Source organism: Hippoglossus stenolepis, chromosome 6, assembly GCF_022539355.2.
Source record: "Hippoglossus stenolepis isolate QCI-W04-F060 chromosome 6, HSTE1.2, whole genome shotgun sequence".
Taxonomy (NCBI): domain Eukaryota; kingdom Metazoa; phylum Chordata; class Actinopteri; order Pleuronectiformes; family Pleuronectidae; genus Hippoglossus; species Hippoglossus stenolepis.
The window spans coordinates 17,362,838-17,388,595 of record NC_061488.1 but is presented as its reverse complement, the minus strand read 5'-3'; the positions used below and the strand labels follow the sequence as shown (position 1 = coordinate 17,388,595).

The 25,758-nt window shown below is 41.1% G+C and overlaps 1 protein-coding gene across 2 annotated transcripts; it reads left to right on the top strand.

The window, feature by feature from the left end:
- The first annotated feature begins 230 nt into the window (after positions 1-230).
- Positions 231-21,462, top strand: kif5aa (kinesin family member 5A, a). Of its 2 annotated transcripts, none has more exons than XM_035158144.2 (29): positions 231-814; positions 4,597-4,684; positions 4,768-4,841; positions 5,193-5,297; positions 5,532-5,580; positions 5,696-5,751; positions 5,844-5,931; positions 8,618-8,742; positions 8,842-8,946; positions 9,449-9,597; positions 10,285-10,433; positions 10,553-10,725; positions 11,150-11,218; positions 11,393-11,599; positions 12,674-12,820; positions 12,903-13,091; positions 13,271-13,388; positions 13,520-13,581; positions 14,105-14,214; positions 14,380-14,481; positions 15,188-15,248; positions 15,454-15,525; positions 15,951-16,055; positions 16,419-16,635; positions 16,756-16,930; positions 17,216-17,295; positions 17,585-17,624; positions 17,874-17,956; positions 18,753-21,462. In XM_035158144.2, exons 1-28 carry the CDS (start codon positions 686-688, stop codon positions 17,947-17,949), a joined length of 3,120 nt encoding a protein of 1,039 aa, XP_035014035.1. In that variant the 5' UTR covers positions 231-685; the 3' UTR covers positions 17,950-17,956; positions 18,753-21,462. The 2 variants fall into 2 exon arrangements, with proteins under 2 accessions (XP_035014035.1, XP_035014034.1); XM_035158143.2 differs by having other exon boundaries at positions 17,871-17,956.
- The last annotated feature ends 4,296 nt before the right edge of the window (positions 21,463-25,758 follow it).

The window sequence follows — 25,758 nt, the reverse complement described above, 5'->3', positions numbered from 1 at the left end:
CTTGTGTCTGTGAGGACACACAGTCAGGCGCTGGAGAGGGGCCAGAGAATGTATGAACGAGTGGTTGCATCACGCAAACTAATCAAGTCATCCTTCACCTCTCTGCTCGGATGTGACGCTGTGGTTTCCGCCAGCCCGTGGGAAGGAGGAGGGAGGGATGCTGAGCTGTGATGCTGATGCTGTGGGTACCACTTTAACGAGACGGATGCAGACCACGCCCTTTCTCGACCCGCCGACAGAGGGCGCTGTGGCGAGCCGAGCATCGTCCTCATCATCTTCATCAGCAGCTTTACCTCCGTGTCCTTCCAGCAGCAGCTCACCTTCAGCCGGACACACGCACGTCCACCGCCGCGCCCGCAAAAACACACGGAGGATAAATAGCGATCGTCCAACAGAGGAGCCCGAGCAGCACCAGTGTCGGTGGTTGTAATGATGTAGCGGGTCGTTTTACGGTTTGACTTCAACATCCAGCGCCTTCGCCTCACTGCGACACGGAGACACCGTCCAGCTGCGCACAAATACATCTGCAGTCGATCTCAACCCAAACCAGCCGGCCCGTCCCGCGGCCTCCTCTGCACCAAGAAGGTCCAAGTGTCTGCGCATCGCTCTCCCCGAGGCTCCACATCCGCCTCCAGCAGCCTCTTTCCAGCAGGAAGCAGCGTCCTCCGCCAGTTCAGCCTGCGCCATGGCCGACATCCCAGCGGAGTGCAACATAAAAGTGCTGTGTCGCTTTCGCCCCCTCAACCAGTCGGAGATTGTCCGGGGGGACCTGTTTCTGCCCAAATTCCAGGGCGATGACACCGTCGCCGTCGGGGTGAGTATATGAGCGGAGGCGCTTTGTTGTGCACACGCAGGCCCCTCATCCATAAATCATCAGCTGGAGCCGGAGACATCTGTTTGGGTGGTGGGCTGTGCAGCAAAACCTGATCATCGGTGCAGCACATGGAAATATTACATCCCCCCTCATCTGTAATCTGTTGTTACATGACAAAGCAAAAAATACTTGCAATGTTGTTGTCGTGCGTATTCGGGCCTTTGGAGATCTGCACTCAATGATACAGGCTCTGATGAACTGTAATGAAATGTGTCACCAACATCAAATAATTCACTAGTTGTATTTTACTGTATGGACATAAATCACATCTGAGTGCTTCTGATTCGTAACACACATCTAATACAACCTTATAATTAAAATGATTGCTAATGAATGAAAAATATTTTGCCTGGGCCTCATCACTCTAATGATTAAGATTATTATCCTGTTTCTAATTAATTTCTCCGATATGAAGGAGAGTCTTTGTTGTTAGTCAGCAGATGCTGGCAGAAGGTCTCTCAGGTCAGTGATGATGTTTGTAGATATAGACTCTGGGTGGGTGGGTGGACCGAAACCTGACTCTACTGTTTTTCATTCACGCTGAAGAGCTTATGTGTGGATTGTCAAAATCAGATTTTGGTCAAAACTGTGAAAAAGAGATTTACTAAATATCAAGATTATCAAAATGTATCCAACACCGCAAAACGTTTCCATCTATTTACGTTATATATAAATGTTTCTCAATCAATTTTCTTCGACAGTGTATGGCTTATTCTAATGTTAGTTTCTAATATAATCACATTTTCTCAATTTTTTAATTGGAAGTACGTGCTGTTTATTCGTATTAGCCTTATTCAATACACGTCAATGAAACAGACTCTCATTTCCAGAAGAATTCTCAGGACAAGTTGACTTCCATTGGAAACAAACTGAAATAGTCCCACTTCTTGTTTTTGCTACGTAGTTTTAGTTTTTCAACTATAGACAGAAAGGGTTTGACAAATGGAGATTTTCTACGTAGGCCTTTTTGAGAATAGTGACTACGACTTTGCTTTGCGATTCACGGTTACATTTGAAATTCTGAATATTGACATTGAATTGATCCCATGCTGAGATACCTTCAGTTTAAATGAGGTCAAATAAAAATTTTGAGGCTCGTCGATCAATTTCAGTAAATTATGTGTGAGTTCAGTTCATTAAAAAATATGGCCAGATAGCATAATACTCAGTTTTATATAATTTTTGCACACATATGTTACTGGTGGTCTCTCTTGGTGGAGGTTTATTCTTGACCGTGCAACTCGTGTGTGACGAGGTTTAAAGGAGACGTAAAGATCTATACAGAGCTAAAAAGAGAGGAATAGTCAGCTTTCGGTCAAATGTAGTGAAATGGAGGAATACCATTGGAGGAATACCGTTGGGGGAATATCGTTGAAACATCCTCCTGTGACAATGGAGACATTTGGACCTGACCTTCCTCTCTCCTCTCAGCATGATGCTGGACAGTAGAGCCCGAAACTGATCTCTCTAATTGGGAGAGGATCAATAATCATTAAACGAGCTCATACATCACTTACTGACCTGCTTTCTCCTTTCTCTGCCTCCACCCCCCTGCTTGTTTCTCTGCCCCTGTCTTTCACCAATCTCTTATTTCTTTCCTCCCCTGCTGTCACTGTCTCTCCTTCGCTCATCCATCTCCATTTTTATGTCTCATTCTGTTCCTCCTCCATCCATCCCTCCCTCCTGAACGCCTCTCTCAGTGAAATCACCCCGTCATGGCGGCAGATACAGATGAGATGAATCAATCTGTTAATGACATTTCATACGGCCGGCTCGTGTTCTGGCAGCTCGTGTTATTGTGTTGCATTGTGGGCCTGTGTATCAGATTGGGAGGGTGACATTCAGAGGCTTTAATGGCCTGGTTTATGCAGAGAGGAGCATCGGGGCTGAGTCACGCGTCGGTGTGTCTCACAGAGGTTGCTTGTGTTGTAGGTGGAGCTGATGTATTGGGGACACATTTTGAAGCAAACAAAACATATTCCTGCGGATGAAGCCTCCACCATACGCTCTAATGGTTAAGATATTTAGTTTTAAGTTAATATGTTAGTCCTCATGTACTTTTTACTGAGCTTTAAAGTAAATTCATGTCAGTGCACAGTGTGCAGCAGCTTCATTAGTCTGTGTTTATTGACTGGCTGTGCACAAGTTGTCATTTTCACACAACATATTCAGCGCTGAAGCGAGTAGCAGTGGTAGGGAGAGAAGTCCTGTCTCTTCACATAGCTACTGTAACATCTGTAAGACAGTGTTGTTTTTTTGCAGAGTGCTAATTCAACCATTTCCCCTGAGACGTCAAAAGATGTATGAATTCTTTGCTCATATTCTAGATGAATGGGTTTCGACTGCTCTCCTGTGTTCTGCAAAAGCCAAGAGTTAAATGAGAAGATTAATACCATTCTCATACGTATCTGTAATATTAATGCAAAACTACAACCAGGAGACTGTTAGCTTAGCTTAGTTTAGCACTATGGCTGGAAATGGGGAAACATCCAGTCTGGTTCTCTCTGAAGATGAATTCATCTTGTCGTCACTACAAAACAAACTGAAGCAACAAATAGGATGCAACGTGTTAGTGTGAGCTTTAAAGGTCCAATGTGTGGGGTTTAGGATGATCTATATCTGCAGAAATGTAACGTAATATTCATAATTAAATGTTTTCATTAGCGTATAATCCCCTGGCTGAAACTAAGAATCATTGTCTTCTTGTTACCTTTGAAGGAAACTAACTCTAAAACTCTAAATCAGGAGCAGGCTGTTTTCCATGGAGTCCACCATGTTGCTCCGCCATGTTTCTACAGTAGCCCGGAGCAGACAAACCAATCACTGGCTCTAGAGAGGGTCTTAATGTGCGTTACCTGAAGGCCACCATAGGTTCTCCCACACGCTTTGCAAGTAGAGGTTGATGAAGGGGTATTCCATTGGTTGCAATCTGCAATTTGGCCACTAGACATGATAAAATTATACACGCTGAACTTCTTACTTATTTTCTCCCTGTGTTTCCAGTCTATGTGCTAAGCTAACCGTCTCTTGGCTGTAGCTTCATGTTGATCTTTCAGCAGCTTTTAATAACTCCTGGCAGTAAAGTGAATGAGCATACCAATTTATCTTAATACGTGAACCCACTGAGTTACAGATGCTAGTGTAAGGACCATAGACTGTATATAACTGTGGATGACACATCTCCACTTCCAGAAATGAAGCTTAAATATGTTTTTGTATTTTTTAATCTCAGGACATTTTTCTAACCTTAAAGAAATACATTTGTTGTACACTCATCTATTTTAGATGAGTGTACATCCTATTCCTGGTGTCTTTATATTCAGGCCAATGAGGATGAGTCACTCACTGACCACCTCACAGAGCTGACATCATTTCCCAAAGCTAACACAGATGACTTGCTTTCGGGGGAAGTGTTTTAGAAAATATGATGTTTTAAAAAAAATAGATTTTGTTTCAGACAATACATTACAGTTACTATACAATATCAAAGTTGTCATACGTTTTTTTTATTGATTGTCATTATTTCACCCTTATTAGTTTCATTCCAGTCACATCATAGCTAACACACGCTCTGTTAAAGAATTCAGACATATAAGATTAAATACAGAACTTTTAAAATTGATTATTTAAAACCTGGAAATTGTAACACAGTTTGGTGATAAAGAACCATATTCTCTCATATGTCCCTTTATTAACTGTGTTGTTGTTCATGTTCCTCACAGGGGAGGTCCTATGCCTTTGACCACGTGTTTCCAACCAACACCACCCAGGAGCAGGTGTACAACACCTGCGCCAAGCAGATTGTCAAGGGTACGGATGAATAGCTTAATTCCAAATATTAAAAAGTACCTCAAATATGCACTGTGGTCTCATTCTTGTTTTTTGTCTCGTAGATGTGCTGGGTGGCTACAATGGCACTATCTTCGCATATGGACAAACCGCCTCCGGGAAGACTCACACCATGGAGGTGCACTTTTCATTTAACTAAAAAGATGCAGTGTTTGTACTGTAAAGTTTTTTTCTTTTGTTCTGGTCATTTTATAGAATAACAAATGAACACTTTGAACATGTCTTCACCAGATTCATTTTAATGTTACTTCAACCATTGGAAAATGACCCTGTCTTCTCTCATACTGGATTTTAGTTTTGAATGACACCATGCATTTCATCTGTATTAATTGATTCTCTGTCATTATATATATATGTGGTTATGACAGAATGTTCTTACTCTCCTTTACTTTGAATTAACAGACATGATAATTTCATATCATTATTGTATTAAGTCCCCATTAACACCCAGTGATACTTTTATCTGCAGGGCAAACTCCACGACCCTCACCAGATGGGTATTATTCCTCGCATTGCTGAGGACATTTTCAACCACATCTTTGCAATGGATGAAAACCTTGAATTCCACATCAAGGTATTTGATGAATTAATGTCTTATGTTGTGTTATTGTGTCGGTTTGTGAATCCTCTTTATCCCGTTTTTAAAAAATGTGCTCCACTGTCTCCTTGTATCCACAGTTCAGTTTTGTTTTTGATCAGTAAAATAATTATTTAACTTTTGCCTCTTGTTGCTAGAATTTTAATGCTATAAAACACGTAAACATTATTTTTTGGGGGGGGTTTAATAAATGTCCTTCTTCCTCAACAGGTTTCCTACTTTGAAATCTACATGGACAAAATCCGTGACCTGCTGGATGGTTAGTGCTTATCAGTACTTTGAGTTTCCAGACTATAATAATGTATAATGCAACACCACAACTACTTCTTTTTCAGAACTTCAACACACTATTATAATCCTTCTTTATTTTTCAGTGACAAAGACCAACCTGTCCGTCCATGAGGATAAGAATAGGGTGCCCTATGTGAAGGTTTGTGACAGTACTGTTTTGCATAGGGTGAAAATCGGTCTTCGTGCTGCGTTGGATCCTCTGTATTAAATCTGTCCCATGTTCTGTGTCAGGGATGCACTGAGCGTTTCGTCTCCAGCCCTGATGAGGTCATGGATGTGATCGACGAGGGCAAAAACAACCGTCACGTGGCTGTGACCAGTGAGTCCTTTTTGATATTCTGATATTTGATCACATTACTTGAATATTAGAAATCATCGTTACATATATTTAAAAAGAGCAATCCAAATGCTCACAGTAAAACATGTTCAGCTCTTGACAATAGCAGTAAGTCTTCTTACCGCTCCACTTGCACATGAGAGCACGTGGTCGTGGCTTCTCGTCGGTGGCGCTCGCAGCTCGTCACTGATGCGTGAACTCATCGCTGAGTGGCCTGTTATTGTGTCCTGTTATGCAATCTTTGTGTTACAGTGTGTAATACTATTCCAGATGCTTTTAACAATGCTCAGAGACACTTTGCATTGGTTTAATAAAACACAAGCAAGTAAAACAAATAACTAAAACTAGACGATAATCTGTGGCAGTGCAGTGTTCAGTCAACTAGCATCAGGGTTTTTACTTTTAATTATTTTTCAACAATAAAAGCTCCCTGCTCTTTGTTTTCTCCTCTGAGCTGCTGACTCACTCACTTTGGTCCAGTAATAACGTCTGACTAATGTCTCCAGTGCCGATCAGAGTGATGCTGTAGCTTCATCCTTGGCTCACAAACGGTATTACAGCATAAAGATAACAGATAACTTCATTACCATTTAATTAAGTCAGTCATTATACTCAATTCATTTCAGTGGATATGTAATATATTTAAAAATAAAAAATATTCTTGATAAGGATTATATTGGTTTTACTTGTTTGTCTGTATGAGACATAATTGAAAGTGTCATTATCATTCTTTTTTTAAGCAAATAATAGTTTTTGATGAAACAAGTTTGAATACCTGCTATCATTGCAGATTTTGTGTTTTCAGGTATCTCAAAAGACTAAATAATAAAAAATACAATGAAGAAACCTCCTCTGAGAACTCTATAAGCAATAAAGCAGTATATGTACTGCCTTGTTTATTTGATAAATTAATATATTCATTTATTATTTCTGAGTTGGAGTGCTGAATTTGACTGCAGAGATGAGAACAAAAAGAGTGGGACCAGATGAAGTCTGGGATTCACTGATCACAACAAAAACACAGGGACTCCTTCACTATAAATAAATCTCAACCCAGTCCTTTCTTCAGAGTTAATGCATCTTCAGAGTGATACTTGCATTCAAAATATAGTTAATTGAATACAGGATCAAATTAAAGGCTAGTGCTGTTCAAAATGTGTTTACATCAGTAATGTAACACTGGAGTCTGGAACTGACAGTTTCTGTGCAGACATCAGCACTGACTCATCTACAGAGTGTCTCTGGTCGTAGACTAGTGGGTCTTAATGGATTCAAATCCAAGGCTCAGATCAATAGTCTGTTGCAGAGCGCTATAAAAGAACACTGGTGTTATAAATCATCCATTGAACTGATCTATAATCAGTCTCTCACCAGACGGACCAATGAAGCACAACTCATCCTCCTCATACTTAGTTGCAGCTCGTTCTGGTAGAAGAAGAGTCCCTGCTGCATGTTAAAATTATATAAGTATTCATTTCTGCCTCTGTGTTATGACTTTGAATTAAACAGTGTCATCGAAAAGGGGGTTGGTTGTATAAGATCCACGCATAAATATATATTATATAAGGAATCATGTGAGCTTTCATTTGTATACATTTTTTGTGTGTTAGAGAGATGATGGATGTGTATGACTGACGGATGACAAATGAAATAGATCATATCTCGTTTAAATAATGAAAGGTGAAAGTAACTCACACTTAGAGAAGGACAGATCTGTGCAGCAGAAATAATATTTCTTAAAATATAAAGTATTTTAATGGCAATTATGGGATAAGAATCAAATTCTACAACAATCCAGCCTGACGAGTTGGATGAATGTACGCAGCAGCGGGCCAGATTTAGTGAGAGCGCCTCAGTCTGTTTCCTGTCTGTGCTTGCTGACTCACCATGCTGCAGAGGGGTGGGCTGATAGCAGACACTGAGCTCAGGCCCTTAGATATCATCTTTGGAGAAACCTGAACTCTCTGACTCTGAGGACGCCCGATAAAGCTACAGGCATTCAGATCAGTTTTATCTGCACTGGGAGTGGGGACTTATTTCTGCTTCAGTGGATGCTTGTTAAAAAGGATGTGCATATCAAATACCCATGCACTGCTCTAAATTCTCGAACATAAATGGGAGGAAAAAGTTGGCATGATCGTAAACACTGCTGATACCTAACAGGAGAAAGTCACATAGAAAATAGTTTGTCTGTTCTAAAACATCTATGTCCTCATTGACTTCAGAAAAAAGTTAAAATCAGAGTAATTACTGCCGTCTGGTGGCTGAATGTTTATAGTGAACGCCACACAGTCCATGGTTCGATTCCAGAACTCGACCTTCGCTGCATCTCATACCCTTCGTTTCCTGTCTGCACCTCTGCAGTTGACAAATAAAGGCTTGAATAACATAATCTTTAAAATAAATGTCTTTAATAACAGATGGTCAATGGAGGTCCCTCTTTCAATTTCTACTGTGAGAATGTTTTTTCCTTGGTTTGAATAATAAAATTCCTAAATAAAACAAGGCTAAAAGTCTAAGGTGATTATATCTCATTCCTGAATTCTTGACATTCCCTATAAAACACTAATTTCAACACCCAATTGAAGAAGGAATTTGTACAGTAAGTTCTCAGACTGCACTCAAACCTCTGGTGTTTGTTTCCCCGACTGTTTCTGTCTTTGTTCAGACATGAACGAGCACAGCTCCCGCAGCCACAGCATCTTCCTGATCAACATCAAGCAGGAGCATGTGGAGACTGAGCAGAAGCTGTGTGGAAAACTCTACCTGGTTGATCTGGCTGGCAGTGAGAAGGTGGGAAACACTCTGCACCACCTGCAACTCAACCTGACTTCAGAGTTTTGGTTTTATTACATTTGTTTGATTCTGAGCTGTGCATTATGTTTCCTCCAGGTGAGTAAGACCGGAGCTGCAGGAGCCGTCCTGGATGAGGCTAAAAACATCAACAAGTCTCTCTCTGCTCTGGGAAACGTCATCTCCGCGTTGGCTGAGGGCACGGTGAGTCACTCCCACCCAAACTCCCTCTTTCTTTACAGAGAGTAAACAGTGATGCCATGTGCTTCTGGTTACATTTTCTTTACAAATTACTTTGGTGACTTTATCTGTCTTGAGCCAATATATGAGACATTTATGGACCTGATGTAAATTAGTCGATATATTTCCTTATTTTCATTTTAGGTGAAATGTATTTTCATTTTACTTAGTGAAACTGGATTTATTTGTGGAATCTGACAAAATAAACTGAAACATGTGGAATTCTCCTTCATTCCTACAAATGGGACTCCAGATAATGTGGCAAATCTCCATCTCATTTCTGAGACTCATGTCCTGCAGCTCTGTCACTTTTCTTATTTCTGCCAACTCAACATGTTTGACTGTCAAACACCAAAACTGTCCCTGGTACTTATAAGATTAGTTCAATCCAGCACAATCAATGTATCCTCTTCTTCTCTCCTCCTCTCCTCCTCTTCATCTCTCCTCCTCTTCCTCTCTCCTTCAGAAATCTCACGTGCCGTATCGTGACAGCAAAATGACCCGCATCCTGCAGGACTCTCTTGGTGGCAACTGTCGCACCACCATGTTCATCTGCTGCTCTCCCTCCAGCTACAACGACACAGAGACCAAATCGACTCTGATGTTTGGCCAACGGTAGATACCCCTGTGGAGTCCATGTATCTTTGGAAAGAAACCAGATCAAATAATCAGATTTTTTTTTTAACTCAATGGAACCTTTTCTGGTTAAGTAAAGGTTTAGAAAATGTTTTGAATTTGACTCAAGGAAAAAAGGAATCCACAAAATGTGATTTCTTTTTTTCCGCATCTTGCTGTGTTGATTATTGTTCCCCTCTTACAGTAAGTAGGCCAATGAGCTATTTTGGGCATGCCCTAAAATCCAAACCCAGTAGATGCAGATGCTAAATAACACTGTTCACTTGAATAAAACCTATTGCACTTATCATCAGTGGTGGAAAGTAACATGTTAATGTACATATCAAAGTACATTTACTTAAGTATTGTGCCCAAGTACAATTCAGAGGTACTTGTACTTTATGCTGCTTTATTTTTCCATATTTCATAGGGAAATATTGTACTTCTATTCCGTTACGTTTATTTGATATATTTATTGACAAGGTTGAACTTTGAACTTCTCCATACATTGGATAATATAAGAAGCTTTTAAAATAAAACACACTTTTTATGATTAAACCAGTAAATGCAGCCACATCTCAGATATCCATCAGTTGCGAACAGCTCCACCAAAACTTCTTATTGAAGTGGGTTTTGGTGAGATACTTCAAAGATGTGTGTATCAGTGACTCTTTGTCTTTGTCACAGTGCCAAGACCATCAGGAACACCGCCTCCATCAACCTGGAGCTGACGGCGGAGCAGTGGAAGAGGAAGTTTGAGAAGGAGAAGGAGAAGAACAAGACCCTGAAGGATTCCATCACGAAGCTGGAGGGCGAGCTCAACCGCTGGAGGAATGGTGAGTCATCGATATTCTCCGACTGACAGACTTTCACGAGAAGCCTTGTTTCTGCACCATAACAGCAACTCTACTGCACGTGTTTAAATGTCCTGTCGTACCTTCATCCCTGCCTTCAGGAGAAAACGTGCCTGAGACAGAGCAGACTACGGCAGACGTGGTGATCCATACTGTGGAGGAGCGCCCCATTTTGGACAACGACACCTCCTCCATTGTGGTCCGTATTTCCGAGGAGGAGCGTCAGAAGTATGAGGAGGAGATCAGGAAGCTGTACAAGCACCTGGATGACAAGGTTCAAACGCACAAACATTGTCATTACATTAGATAGAGACAATACAGAGGTTTGAGTCCTGAGACTTGACAATCCACTGGTTCTGTTCGGACCCAGCCCTTTGCTGCGTGTCTTACCCCACTTGTTCACCTATTTCAGACTTTCTGGCTGTATAAACAACAAATAGAAACAACTCAAGTCTCACTTTTCAATTGAATGGTGTATGTGCAGATATTACTTACTTATATTATATTATATTTCAGAAGATAATAGTTTTATAATCAAAGATTATACAAACCCCTGAAACGTATTATTCACTGAAATGTCATTATGGATTTAAAAATATTAGGCAAGATGAATTTGTCTGTGTCACGGCTGTTTATACACTCATGCAAGTTCTCCAGTGTGGATGGTACTGATGTTGGATTTTCTATCATTAATACAGGATGATGAGATCAATCTGCAGTGCCAGTTTGTGGAGAAACTGAAGCAGCAGATGCTGGACCAGGATGAGGTGGGTACACGCAATCACACACACACACACACACACACACACACACACACACACACACACACACACACACACACACACACACACACACACACACACACACACACACATTTCAAACTTAAAGCCTCTCTATATGTCTCCCTCTCACCGACACTCACCATGTTTCCCTCCCTCCAGCTCCTGGCCTCATCCCGTGGGGATGGGGACAAGGTCCAGGCTGAGCTTGGCAGGCTGCAGGGGGAGAGTGACTCTGCCAAGGCTGAGGTGAAGGAGGTGCTTCAGGCTCTGGAGGAGCTGGCCATCAACTATGACCAGAAGAGCCAGGAGGTGGAGGAGAAAGGCCTGCAGAACCAGCTGCTGGCCGACCAACTGGCCCAGAAAATGGTATGTTTTAAGAGGTATGGTGTGTATGTGTGATGAAATTAGAGGCCGGAGGTGCAACAGAAAGATCCAGTCGCTAGCTGACTGCACCACGGAGACAAGCAGCTGCTGTAGCAGTGCAGTTTATCATGAATCAAACAAAATGCAGGAATTACATTGCAATCAGGTACCGGAGAAAACTCTTTAGGGCCTTTTCACTAAGTTTATTTCCTCCACCAAGGAGGTTTAGTCCCAGTATGTTTTTCGTTACCTCCATCAAGGAGATTTTTTTTGTTTGTTAGTTAGTTATCAGGATTATGCAAAAAATACTGGATGAATTACAAGAGACATGGTGGAAGAATGTGGTTTGAGTCAGCGAAGAACCCATTTAATTGTGGTGCAGATCCAGATCAGGAGGCTGATCCAGGAAAGGTTTTTGCAAGATAGAGATTCTGAGATTTCTCCGAGAATAATTCATAAATTCTGATGAATAAAATCAGCCATGTTTAGGGGACTGATATTTATGAGTGTGTGCAATTTGGTGCAGATCCAAATACATATATGGATCTATTTAATATAAATGTGGTCTCATAAGGGGCCTTGGTGGAGGTATGCACACTACTGAGTGACATTCTATTTTGTAAGTCTGTTCTGAATCTTTACCAGATATGGTACATAAATATTAATACATTTTTTACTACATAAAACTGTATTTTGTTGCTATGGACTAATATTTACTGCCACAGTGCTTGTAGTTGATAGTTAGATACTATTATTAGTTGTATTCAAATTTAGATGACACATGCTTACATTTACTCAATCCTGCTATATTTTATACTATTTTACCTGAAGGTGGCGCTGTAGGTAGCAACTTGATCATTTTAAATGGCCGTTTCTCAGTGGTCATGAATCTGACTCTGATGAAATCATATATAAATCATCCATATGCAAAGTCCTAATGTTCCTCGACTGGTTTAAGAAATTAGATATATAAATTATGGCATCCATCACCAAGTCAGTGAGTTGTATGTCACTCTGTAGTTTGAGATCTGGATCTAGTTTGTTAGAAACGTTACTGACTCTTCTTCTCTGTGACAGGCCAGTCTGATGGAGCTGGAGGCAGAGCTGTCTCGTATGCAGGAAGTGAGCGGTCAGCAGAGGAAACGTATCGCTGACGTCCTCAACGGCCTGATGAGGGACCTCAGTGAGTTCAGCACCATCGTGGGCAACGGCGAGATCAAGCTGGTGAGTGGAATCACAAGCGTTGACTGACGTTTCAAACAGAGTGCAAACCGATACTGATCTGAATCTCTCCTCCGACCTGCAGCCGGTGGAGATCAGCGGCGCCATCGAGGAGGAGTTCACCGTGGCTCGCCTCTACATCAGCAAGATCAAGTCGGAGGTGAAGAGCATGGTGAAGCGCTGCCGACAGCTGGAGATCATGCAGCTGGAGTGCCACCGCAAGATGGAGGAGACAGGGAGGGAGCTCTCCTCCTGCCAGCTCCTCATCTCTCAGGTGAGGGACAGAGGGAGGGGGACATGAAGGGATGCGACACCAATAAAGGGATGTAGCTTGGAAAAACAGAACCAGGCAAAATTGAGAAAGTGAAATGTATTTGTAGACTCATCATGCTCATCATGGCTGGGTTTTAAGCCACCCCTTGTGATTTGATGTGGGTGATTGTGTTTGTGCAGCATGAGGCTAAGATCCGCTCTCTGACGGAGTACATGCAGAGTGTGGAGCAGAAGAAGAGGCTGCTGGAGGAGAGCCACGACTCGCTGAGCGAAGAACTGGCCAAGCTGCAAGACCAGGGTAACATGCAAACAGTGAAAGACTTAATATGCAAGCAAAAGAAAACTGTACTACTGTACTCTACATACTGTATGTTGGGAATTTTCTGTTATTATGTGTTGACTAAATGCTTCTTTCTGTCATTTTTCCAGATAACTCCCTGCTCGAGGGGAAGGATGGAGAGAAGGGCGAGATTGAGGAGGGAAATGTGAAGGTAAGAAGATTTCTGAGTGGAGTATATTACTTTAAATTATGACATGGGAACGGAGGAAATCAGCTTCAAAGAATGGAGAAGCGAGCTGGCTTTGATAGCTTCTTTGGAGCAGCTCATTTACAGAGTTACAGCTCAAATATTTTCAGCAAGATCTTGGGCTCCTATTTGGAAATGAGAGTCACCATGACAACTAAAATTCACATGTCTCATCCCTGATCTATGTATCATGTGACTTTTATGCTCAGCAAATCAACAAAAGCTGTTATATAATAAATGTACATGCTATTTTTTCTATTTATTTATTTCTTTTCAACATATATACATTTACATTGTCTGTAAATGGGAAATATCACATGTACTTGTTCTTCAGATCACTTTTTTTTTGTGCGATGTCCTTCCTCCTATTCAGCATGCATTCTCCACCTCTGTCACTCCAATGTTCAAACTGATTTTGTGCTTTTTAATTTTATTGTATTTTAAAACTTTCTGAGAGACTTTGTGCATGTGCTCTTTTCAAATGCAGAAGACTGTCCGTCAGCAGGGAGATTCTCACCGCGGCCTCCATCACAAGCAGCTGACCCGCCTGCGGGACGAGATCAATGAGAAGCAGAGGGTCATCGATGAGCTCAATGAGTCCGTGACCATCTTTATCTTTATTATTTCTATCTTTACACAAAGATAATACTTATAAGATACTTTCTTCTTAATCTTCCTTATATACTATTATCATTAGGATCCATAATTTGCTCATATTAATTTGCTTTCTCCTCCTGAACATGTGTGTGTTCTCTACTCCAGTCGTAACTCTAAGATGGAGCTGGAGCTGGCTCAGGTTCGCACGGACTTTGAGCGTCTGAAGAGTCAGGACAGCTCCAAGAGCGAGCGCCTGGAGGAGCTCTCGTAAGTATCAGGGAAATCCGTGTTCTCTGTACCGGTTGAAAACGACACTTGCTAAAGCAGATGATGAGAGTCAGTACATGTTGGTGATTGGTGACATATTGAACAACACCACTAAGGAGGATATTAAATATTAGGGGACTGAGTGGGAACAGTCCAGTCTACCTCAAGGATGCTGAAAGTTAGGGGGCTTCAGCACCTCCTACTGGTGAGGGACAGCAACAACAAGGCAATACAGTTTTCTAAAATCAATTAAATAATCTTTAATTATATTTTCTACAGTAACCTTTTGACAGTAACATAGTAGCAGTCCTAACATTCAGCCATTTTGTTTTTGTTTTTATATTTAAGTCCATTTTTAACACATTCAGTATATTTTCTGTGGCACCGATGTGGCATAGTTGACGTTAGACATAAACTGATGTGTATTTTCTAATGTTGGTAATAGACCCTTAAGCTAAGTTAGCTGATTGTTTGCTTTTCTAAAACTGGTGTAAAATGTTGCTGGTCTTTCAAATCAATAGGAATAATCATTGCATAGACTTCATCTTAACTTCCCTCAACACTGACCGACTTCCAGCGTCCCTGGTTTACCTCCTCACTAGATTCCAGCACAGGAAACCCAAAGCTCAAAACAAAATATTACAATGTTCTGACATATATACAAATACCGTCACGTTTAAAATGAGAGTTTTGTTGTTTCTGTCAGATTCCTGAATGAACGTCATGAGCAGGCCAAACAGGACTTGAAGGGTCTGGAGGAGACTGTCGTGAGTAAAATATAATTACTTTATCTATCTGCCTGCATCTGCTCTGAAACATTGTCCCCTGCTGTTTCTCTCTCTTTCTGTCCTTGTACCTTTCAGTCGTGTCTTACCTCAGTCTGTCTCTCCTTTCCTTCATATTAACCTGTGTTTTATTTGACAGTGTCCATTGTTGTCTTCTTGACCTCGTCTCAATCTATCTGTCCTCCAGGCCCGCGAACTCCAGACCCTCCACAACCTGCGCAAGCTGTTCGTTCAAGACCTCACGTCGCGGGTTAAAAAAGTAAGCAGCTGGACAACAGGAGGCAGCGACTCTGGATGTTTTTTTTTCATTATAAGAGGGTTTAAAGGAATCTTTGACCTTAATTCTGCCCCCGGATCAACATCAGTAAAAATAACAACATCCTCAATCCCTCTCATCCTTATGACCTTTAGATATGATGTATGTGACACAAGAAATTTACTTTAAATATAGAATAGTGGAATAAACAGAGGAAGTATCCAGAGGCCTAAAGAGGTTATATATCACCATGTAAAATACTATATGATTAACTAGTAACTAGGGGCATTTGACCTTTCCTTTTTTTCTTTCTTGCAATGTTGTGGTCTATCACCGAGCTGTTGAAAAGCTCACCACCTAACTTTCTATTTTATTTCTATGTCTCCATTTTATTTTCTCATCTTTTTTCTCCGTTGTCTCTCCGGCAGAGTTCCGAAATGGAACCTGATGATAGCGGGGGGTCTTGCACCCAGAAGCAGAAGATTTCCTTTCTTGAAAATAACCTGGACCAACTTACAAAGGTTCACAAACAGGTGAGAAACACATCAAGAGCGTGAAACGTCAACTGTGACTTTCACTGATGTAAACATGGCTCGCAGCTTGCACTGCTTTTATATCCTTATCGTACATTAGACTGGGAGACTGCTGTTTTCATTCCAAGAGACACAGCAGTAATTTGCTCATTATTTGTACAAAAGAATTTACTTAACATACATTAAACATATTTTAAGTAAATTAAAAATAAATTTAAGTGGCTGGAGAAGTCACGAATAGAATTGAATCAATTATCTTCTTCACATTATTGGAACTGGGGGGCTTTTGTTTTGTACTACATAGTTTTCTCTCCTCTCTCGAGTGTCGTTCTTTCTCTCTCACTCTGTCTCTCTCTCGTCCAGCTGGTTCGTGACAATGCAGATCTGCGCTGTGAGCTTCCAAAGTTGGAGAAACGGCTTCGGTCTACTGCTGAGAGAGTTAAGGCCCTGGAGACTGCACTGAGGGACGCCAAGGAGGGCGCCATGATGGACCGCCGCCGCTATCAGCAGGAGGTCGACCGCATCAAGGACGCCATGAGAGCCAAGAGCGCCCTGCGCCGCCCCCACGCAGCACAGATCGGTACTGCACTTCAGTTCAATCATTTTACTGATTATTTTGTTGTATTATAATGGGAATTATATTTACATTTTACAATGACACAGCTGAACCCTATCTAACATCACTCTTTCATCCCGACAGCCAAGCCGGTGAGACCGAAGCAGCTGACAGGTTGCTCTCCCACAAACCCGTTCTACACCTACATCCGTGCCACTGAACAGGCCAACACCTACAGCAACGCCCTCTTCCAAGGAAGCGTGACACAGCAGAGCGCCGCCACCGCCACCTGCAACCCCAACTCTGTCCAGAGCAACACGTGAGTGTGAACTGTTCTACCTCTGCCTGATGTTACTCAGTGTTAATGTCAGGTCCATGGTCAGGCCTGTTCATCACTAGTACTCAGGTGCAGTCCTGTCGAGATCGATTAGAGATTCATTAAACAGGCACATCTTTATATAAAGAAAGCAAACATACTGTTTCATATGGGCACACTCTATACAGTATTATCTACTTTTGTTATTTCAAATGATTAAGGATTTTCATTTGTAAATTCACATACTGTGCCAGGGTTTGACTTTTTTCTCTCCTGTGTTCTACGCAGAGTTTCCACAGCACTGGGCTACAGAGCAGGCAAATATAATGGAGACATACTGGAGTCCTTCCCACTAAATATTGACAATGGTAAGTAATAGAATGCACCTACCTGTATGCAGTCTAATGTTAATGTATGTATTTAACAATAGTATGTACATGTGTATTTGTACATGTTTATGTAGATGTATTTGATTATCAAATCGGTTTTGAGAATGACATTCTTGTTATTATAAGATCATTGTTCTCAGTGAGTGTGGCAGTGATTTATAACGTATGTAAACTCTTTGATACAATATAAAAGTTATTGAATTACTAAAGTAGTATTAATATTGATAGTTTTTATCAATCAATAAATCAAACCACTGTTCTGTTACAGGTAACAACATCAGTGAAACGAGAGACATCAACGACAACAGGTGAGGACTTGAGCTGCTCCTTGTTTCTAGTCACACCTCACTTAAACGGTGATTTTACTCCTAAACAATAATTTATTATTTTCTGTCGGAGACTTTGAATTGATGTGAAATGAAAATTTAAAATACTGGTCAGTTTGGCTGCTGTTCTTCATGGGGCTGATATGAAATGCGAGTTATTTGCAGTAAATTATAATGAAAGAGTTGGTTGTGCACTGAGTGTGAAGTTTGTGTGTCCTTTGCATTAAGGAGTGATGTTCACTGTGGCAGCGAGGTGGATGATACAAACAGGCACTACATCGTTCAGCAGGAGACGGCTGCAAGTTAATCCCAGGGTAACTAAACACACACATACACACACACACACACACACACACACACACAAAGCAGGCTTTGGTTGGCTGCAGGTAAACAGTCAGTGTGGAGACAAAAGAGGCGGAACACATTGATCGAAATGCATTGGCTTTTAGATGTATCTACATTTACATGTACTGTATCTACACAATATGCAGATAGCTATTAAAAGAGATCAGCCAAAATGTTGTTTTGACCTAAAACACCTACAAAAAGTATCGCTGTTTGTATTTTGTGTGGAGAAATGTTCGAAATGTGTGATAAAAGAAACCAGATGGACTGTAAACAGTGTACGGAGCATCTTAGCCCAGATATCTGCTGTTTACACCAGAGGCCCCAAAATATTGGCCATTGCCTCCAGATGCTAATTGTTCATTATCACAACTTCATGAATTGATGAGAACATTTTTTTTTTAACTGAAACGAAAGAATAAAATAACCCCACTCCCCCACCACCCTGAACATCTTTTTTTCGCTGACCTCCAGTGATTGAACTTCTCGTTCTGCTGCAGTGATGCACAGGTGTACTCCAGGACCCTGTGACATCACTGCTGGCTGCATAACAATTTCAACAAAGCACATTTCTGTCGGCAGCTAACTGCACTCCTCATTGGTGTGTGGGTGAGGTCAGTGGTGAAACGTGTACGCAGCCAAACTCAGCTGTTCACTCTGGGGGGTTCGATTTCATCAGTTTTATCAATTACAAATGATTAATATGATGTGTCCAAATCAGTTTTTCCAAATGATGACCACCTCTTATTCTCTCTCTCTCTCCAGATGATGACCAAACACTGTTTCCACCCATGGACCCTCCCCTCCCATCTGCATGCAGCCCGTCTCCCTGTCCCTCCACTGCATCACTGATGAAGACGAAGATGAGGATCTGTAGCCCTGTATTCTAATTACTAGATGAACCCCCCTTCCCCGGCTCTTATGGTGACCACCCTCATCGTCAGGTTTGGGGTCGAGTCCACTCCAGTTCAGTCAGTGCAAGAAATACATCAAATCAGATGTTTTTATAGTTACAGAATAACCACCACGAATTTGACCACAATTTGTCAGAAGATGTCTGATGCTGATTAACCTCCCGAGGTGTTTGAACTGAGGTGGGTCTGACTCCATCCCTGAACACCTAGTACACACATGTTGTAAATAATAGTGCTGTATACTCCAGTAGAGGTTTTCGACCAGCAACTGTTTGTGTGAGCGCACAGCCTCCACCGTCCCCCGCACACGTCTCCTTTAGGGCATCATGTGGACGACATACAGTAGGCACACATGACCTTTTTTCTCAGTCGTAAATAAGAGTATAGTGTAGTGCCAGCTTGTAACAGAAGACCCACACTCTTCATGCATGTTAGCGGGTTAGCTTTCAAATTGTTGCATGTCATGATTCCACTCAGGAGCTGGAATGCCGCGCGTGAAGCGTCTGATCGACTTCGACAGATGCCCCAGAAGGAGAGAGAGCTGGTTTCCCTTAATCCCGATCCTGGTCTCAGTGCTTTAAATTTTCTATTTTAAAATAAACTCCACTCCATGGAGGGTGGTTGTGGCTGTATCGCAGGAAATATTGAAAAACTACTACTTTTTATCTCAGAGAGAGACATCAGATGCAGAAATACGAGGGAAACCCGGCCCAGATTTGATGTGTATAGAGGAAACCTTTTGTAATTGCTTTCATACTGTGATGTCCCAGCTGTACCATGCTATTGTACACTCCAGGTAATGCTGCCCCATATGCATTTAGTGTTGCTCCCTGCGCTGCATCCCCACCTCGTGAGTCTTCTTACCGAGCCTTAACAAGAGCTGGTTTCTCATGATCAATTTAACAGGCGGTCATGTGAATACATTTGTAATTGCTACCTCTGAAGCTACTCATTACACAGTATACTAAGATATCGTCTTTTCAATTAAGCAGATGTTTTTCGGACAATTTGCAACTTAGGTACAAAAACTCTGCGTAGATGTTCATAGTTATAAAGCAGGATCAGAGCTGGGTAGAAACATAAACTTTCTACTTCAGGAGAGTAACTGAACGTCTGGGTTCATTCATCAAGTCAGCTCATATAATATCAAGTTCATTGTTAAAGGAGAAATGTACTACATTGATTCTCAAATATTTCCCCTTAACGTTTTTAACTTTTGAGGCTGAAAGGACCTAATCTGAAGCTACACTATGGACGTACTTCTGAATTTTGGTTTAGGAACATCTCAGAACCTGTTAAGCCTTTTTGGAGGCTGTTTAGTGATTCTGTGTTTTTAGAATCAGATCCATCAGACGTCCGATGATGTAAAAAGTGTCTGTAAACTTGTCCCCGGCTGAGCAGCCACCAGTCTGGCGTGGACGGAGAGTTTGACAGATTGTTTGTTGTCAGGTCGTGCTGTAATTCTTCTGTTAAAAAATCCTGGCCAGCCAATCAGGATAGAAGAAAGCAGCGTGTCGTAAGGTGGTGGGCGTGTTGGGACTGAGCAGAGTCACTGAATAAAAGGTCGGATTAGAGCCGACGTGGTGTTCCTAAATTAAAACAGCTTCTTTGTGTAGGAAAAGTTGGACCAAATTTAAATGATATATTGTGAAGCTGAATGTGCCTTCTACGATTCTAAATAACACAAATATGTGTAAATGAGAGAGATGTAATTTGGCGAGTTTGATTCAGCCTCTTTTACTATTATGAACAACACAATCTTTAGTTTTATTTTCAAAACTATTTCTGGATGGAAACTTCCGTGTGTTACATTGAATGACTGGGTTTGTTCTGTTATTTCGCCCAGGAACAGTATGAACTCCGAATGATCATTGACAGCCTCAGTTATGACGCCACCACTTGGTCTCATGTTCTCACTGACATCAACAACATCTCAGGGCTTCACATCCACAATCACAGTGACCACGAGGAGGCCACCACTGTGTTCCTCGTCAGATTCGAAGATATGTGATCGCAGATGAACAATCAGCTCAGTGTGTGTTCTTAAACAACAGAACAGGATGACGACTCTTATAGAAATAATATCATTTCATACAAACAGTACGTAACATCTCCATTCTAGCTCATGACCCCCTAAATGAAACAGACCCTCAGCAGCACCCTGGTCAGACCCTACTGTACGTGTCCAAGCAGACCCTCTATTTGACATCATGTTTTAAGTGTAATAAATTATTTTAAAGGAGGGGGAATGTGTACTATATTGTCACCCGCTGTCCCACTGTCTGATTTCAACATATCTAAAAATGTATGTGCTATATATTGTTAATCTTGTAAGTAAAGTAGCGTGCCATGACATAGTGAAACGCAAAGGAAAGGTACGCGCTAACCTTGTTCAGAGAAACGTTTGTTTTATTTATTTCTGTATGCCGATACTGTAGCGTCGACATGACTGTGTGAAGAATCACCGTGCAAAATCTCTGTATATATAGACTCATCACTATGCTGTACTGTATGTGAACCATTGTGTTGTAGTAAAAAGTTCAATAAACTTGTAGAAAGGAGATTGTGGATGGGAATCATTTGGGTCCAAAGAGAAACGTCTGAATATCATGGATGTTTGAGAAAAAGAGAAAACCTCGCTCTCAGTCTAAAACAGCTTCATCTAGTGGACGTGAAGGGAAATTACAACACTGCTGCAGATTCAATTGAATGAAAACTCACTTTATTGGTTCATTGTTCCTCCACTTTCATTTTCTCTGAGGAGGAGGAGCTGCATTCTACTCAAAGGATAAAGCGGTTTTATAGTAGAACAATTCCAACACACAAACAGTTTCATTTTATTCAGCTTTTCAACACAATTAAAGAGATATACACCTCACTTTATGATTTCTATGGTCCAGTATAGTCCTGCTGTTGGTTTCCTAGCTGCATTTTATCTCTGCTAAGAAGTCAGTTTATTTGTTTGTTTTTAGCAGGACCATACAATATCTATTGAATGGATTTCTACAAAACCTGGAGGAAGGATGAAACAGGCCATAAAAGAATCCCTAAAATTTTGGTGTGGATTCAGACAAGATATCGTGATATTTTTACCAATTTCCCTGGGAATAATTCATGAATGTTGATTATTAAAAGATCTGACATATTTAGGGGATTGATATCTATGAGTGTGAAATCTAATGTATCTTTACAGAATTTAAGGGGACTGTTGGGCAGAGTTATGTGCTCTACTGAGAGCTGCAACTGTGAAATATTAATATATTAAGCATTTTTTGACGTATATAGGAAAGAGATGTGTCTAATGTGTATATGTGGGTGTACGTAAGAATCTGAGATCCCAGCAGATCAAAATGTTTATGTTTCCTCTTAATATTAAAAACCCTAGAAGTCTGCGGATGTAACTCATTCTTTCCTGTTCTGTTTTAATGATAATTACTCTCTGTATGAACAGCCATCAGCCATGTTTCTTCTGCGGAAGTGATGAAAACCCCAAAGGAACTTTCTCTGCTCCCTATAATAAGCCGCTCTGCATCGTTCCCACGAGAAAGGAAGCAGTGATGTAAACAGCAGAGGCACGTGAGGCATCTTCATTCTGGAATCTGCTGCATGCTCTTACAATAACACACATTCAGCTGATGAGAGAAGATGATCAGAAATGTTAATATCTAAAGTGTTCGATTATTATCTGGAAACGATTAGTTGCTCCTGTTTAGAAGTAAAAGAAGAAAATAAATATACTTGAGTTATTTCCTCAGAGTTATTGTTTAGCTTAACCTGGAGAAGTAGACCCTGATAGTGCTGATTCCCATAATTAACTTAGGTTTAAATAAATTCATGTGAAAGCTGTTACACTTAAAGGAATCAATCTAAACTGATGTGTTTTAACTGACTAAGTGATGTTAACACTATGTTTCTGCTTCATGCATTATAGAGTATAAACATTCATCATAAATAGTTGTTTACTTACTTTTGATATTTTGTGTAATTGTTTCATAATGTGATGTTCAGAGGGAGGATGATTCAGTTTCATGTTTTTATTTACACTTACACCCGTAGAAAAAGAGAGGACAGCCTCAGGTCATCAATGTAGAATAATAACAATAAAAACAACAACAATAATGATCATAATATTAATAATAATTACAGACTCAGTAAAGATAATAACAAATAAATCATATGTAGCTCATGAAAACAGTTGAATTGATTAATTAACACAAATGTACCCAACACATGAATTCTCTGTGGTTGTGTTGTGTGTATAAAGCTGCAACGTTAAATTGGAGTGAGTGATCCCATTGGGTGTAATAAGTGAACGCGTGATGCTCAGAGACTCTTTTCTTGTTCTCTGTGGTTTCGGTCTCTTCCTCTTCTCTCTGTCTGTCCATTGATTTCTCACTGAACTCTGCGTGCGCCCCCGCGGCGCGCCCCCGCTGCCTCGTGGACAGACTGTGTGGCACCGGCAGGACGCGGTGACACCGCTGAGCAGCAGCAGCAGGAGACGGAGGGGCCTCCACCGCCACACCTCCAGGTGCACGCACAGCCGGGCGGCGTCTCCGGTGTCCGCAGCAGCGTGTTTCCGCACCGAGTCCCGCACCGGCCGCAGTCTGGACACGAGGAGCGACACGCAAGGTAGAGAGCAGCCGCATGCATGAAGTTAGTCAGTGTCGGGCTGATGATCGATTACTTATTTGATCGATCATGTATTTTATAGTCGATCTTAACATGGTGGACCACTGACGGATGTTACACTTCCGCTACGATGAGATGAGTGAGTTTGAAGTTGGTACAGTGGAGTGACTGATGATGATGAATGAGAATGAGTGATGATGGTGGTGGTGGCTTTTTGCCCTCTGGCGATTTCTTTATAAGAGAATATTTGATGAACAGGTCAATGTCTCCTCCTGGTGCCTCAGTTTTAAAAGCCCAGTCCTGTGTGTGAATGTTGACACGTCTGAAAAACTGTAGAAAAGTGTGCTTTTATCTTGACACATACATGAAAAAGATAAAATAGTGTTGAGGCTCAGATGTCTGCCTTAAATCTTCATGTATCTTCATGTATCTGCAGTGTGTTACTGCTGCAGATCCTCCTCTGTGACTATCAGGCAGAAAGGTCAGTTGACTTCAGCATTATGTAATTGCTTCAATCAATATTCATTTCCAATTTGATCACATAATATGCTGCTGCTGCACATGTCACAATCACACTAAACCTGATAAGTTTTTTCATTCTTTATTTTCAGTCAGCGATATATATTACAAGACATATCAGAGCATTATTAGACTGTTTCGTCTGCCGTCCACAGATTTTTAACCAAATATAGGAACTTTGTAGATTTCCTGAGAGGAGAGCTATGATGATTATGTGCAGGTTAGGCTCTCGGTGGGAGAGAAAATAAAATCATATGTCCTCAAAGGCTTTACATGTTTGACCCGCCTGGCCCAGAATTTACACAGTTTCACTCTGCACACTAACAACTTTTTATTAATGGCTAATTTATTTAATGTTTTCAAATGATCATCAGCACCCAGAGGATTGTGTTTCTGTCTAATAGAGTTCACATCAATAGAGGTTTGATGAATCCATGTAGATCTCTTTTAATCAGGAGCTAAGGAGAAGGTGATAGATGAGACCTCCCAAATATGTGCTCTGCTGGCAGTCAGTGGGAAAAATGTAAAATTGATGATGTGATGACACACTCACACACACACACACACACACACATACACACTCACACATGCCGGACAGTGTCTCTGGTGTGGATCAGAATTAGCATGATTGAGGATTTGACTCCTCGTGAAAGAGCAGATTTTTTTCATCTGTGCAGCTCACATGTTCCTCATGGAGTCTTGTTCGTGAGATATTTGTCTTTATACTACAAATCCACAAGCCCATCATTATACAATTTCCTGTGTGTGTGTGTGTGTGTGTCTGGTCCAGGTATTACCCATTTTGTTGGGACCTAAATCACGTTCAGTGTGCTTGTCTTCCTTATCCCCATAGAACGTAAATCATAAGAACATGTTGTTAGGTTTTGTTTAAGTTGTGGCTGTGGTTCGGGTTAGTGTTGGGCAAGAAGTAATTGTGGTAAAGGTTATAGTAAGTCTGCGGAAAATCTATGTAAAGTTCTCAGAAGTCATGGAGACGTGTGTGTGTGTGTGTGTGTGTGTGTGTGTGTTGGCATAAGTTAAAAAATTTTGATATTTCAAACTTGAAATATTATGGCACTTTATCTTCATCTTTGACTTGTTGAATCTGACTGAAGAATCGTTTGTTTCAGCTTCACAATTGTAAAGAATTTATTTGAACCTTTTTAAAGAAATAATATTTATTGAGGTGTTTGGCTGTTAATAAGTGCTTATTTATGCAACTTTAGATCTGTAAAACTTGTGGTGGACATTTGCCAATATTCTTTTTATTATAGGCGAAGCAATAAACGAAAAAAAGTAATCTATAGATAAAAGTACAAGAAATAAGTGCTGTGGCCTTTAGCTGTTATTCCTAAAGTAGAGTGTAGCTGCTGTGTGACCTGAACTGTGAGACTTCGCTCCAGTAACCAGCTGTTACTGTCTGTCTGTCTGTGTGTGTGTGTGGCTGCGTCTTCTCTGCTCTGAGGCTTCTTCTCTGCTGTGGGTGAGGTTATAAATAAAAGGCTGAAGGTTTTTCTTTTTTTCCCCCGTGTGTGTTTGTGTGTGTGTTGTTTAACCAGCTGCTGGGGACGTTTTTTTGTCTCCTCTAGAGTGCAGGTGTACTCGCTGGCCTCTAGATGCTGTTCTCAGGCCTCAGCAGCTCTTATACCACCCGGCTTCCACCTCAGAGGTTCCAGGCTGTTGTTTGTGTTGGGTCAGCATCACCTGTC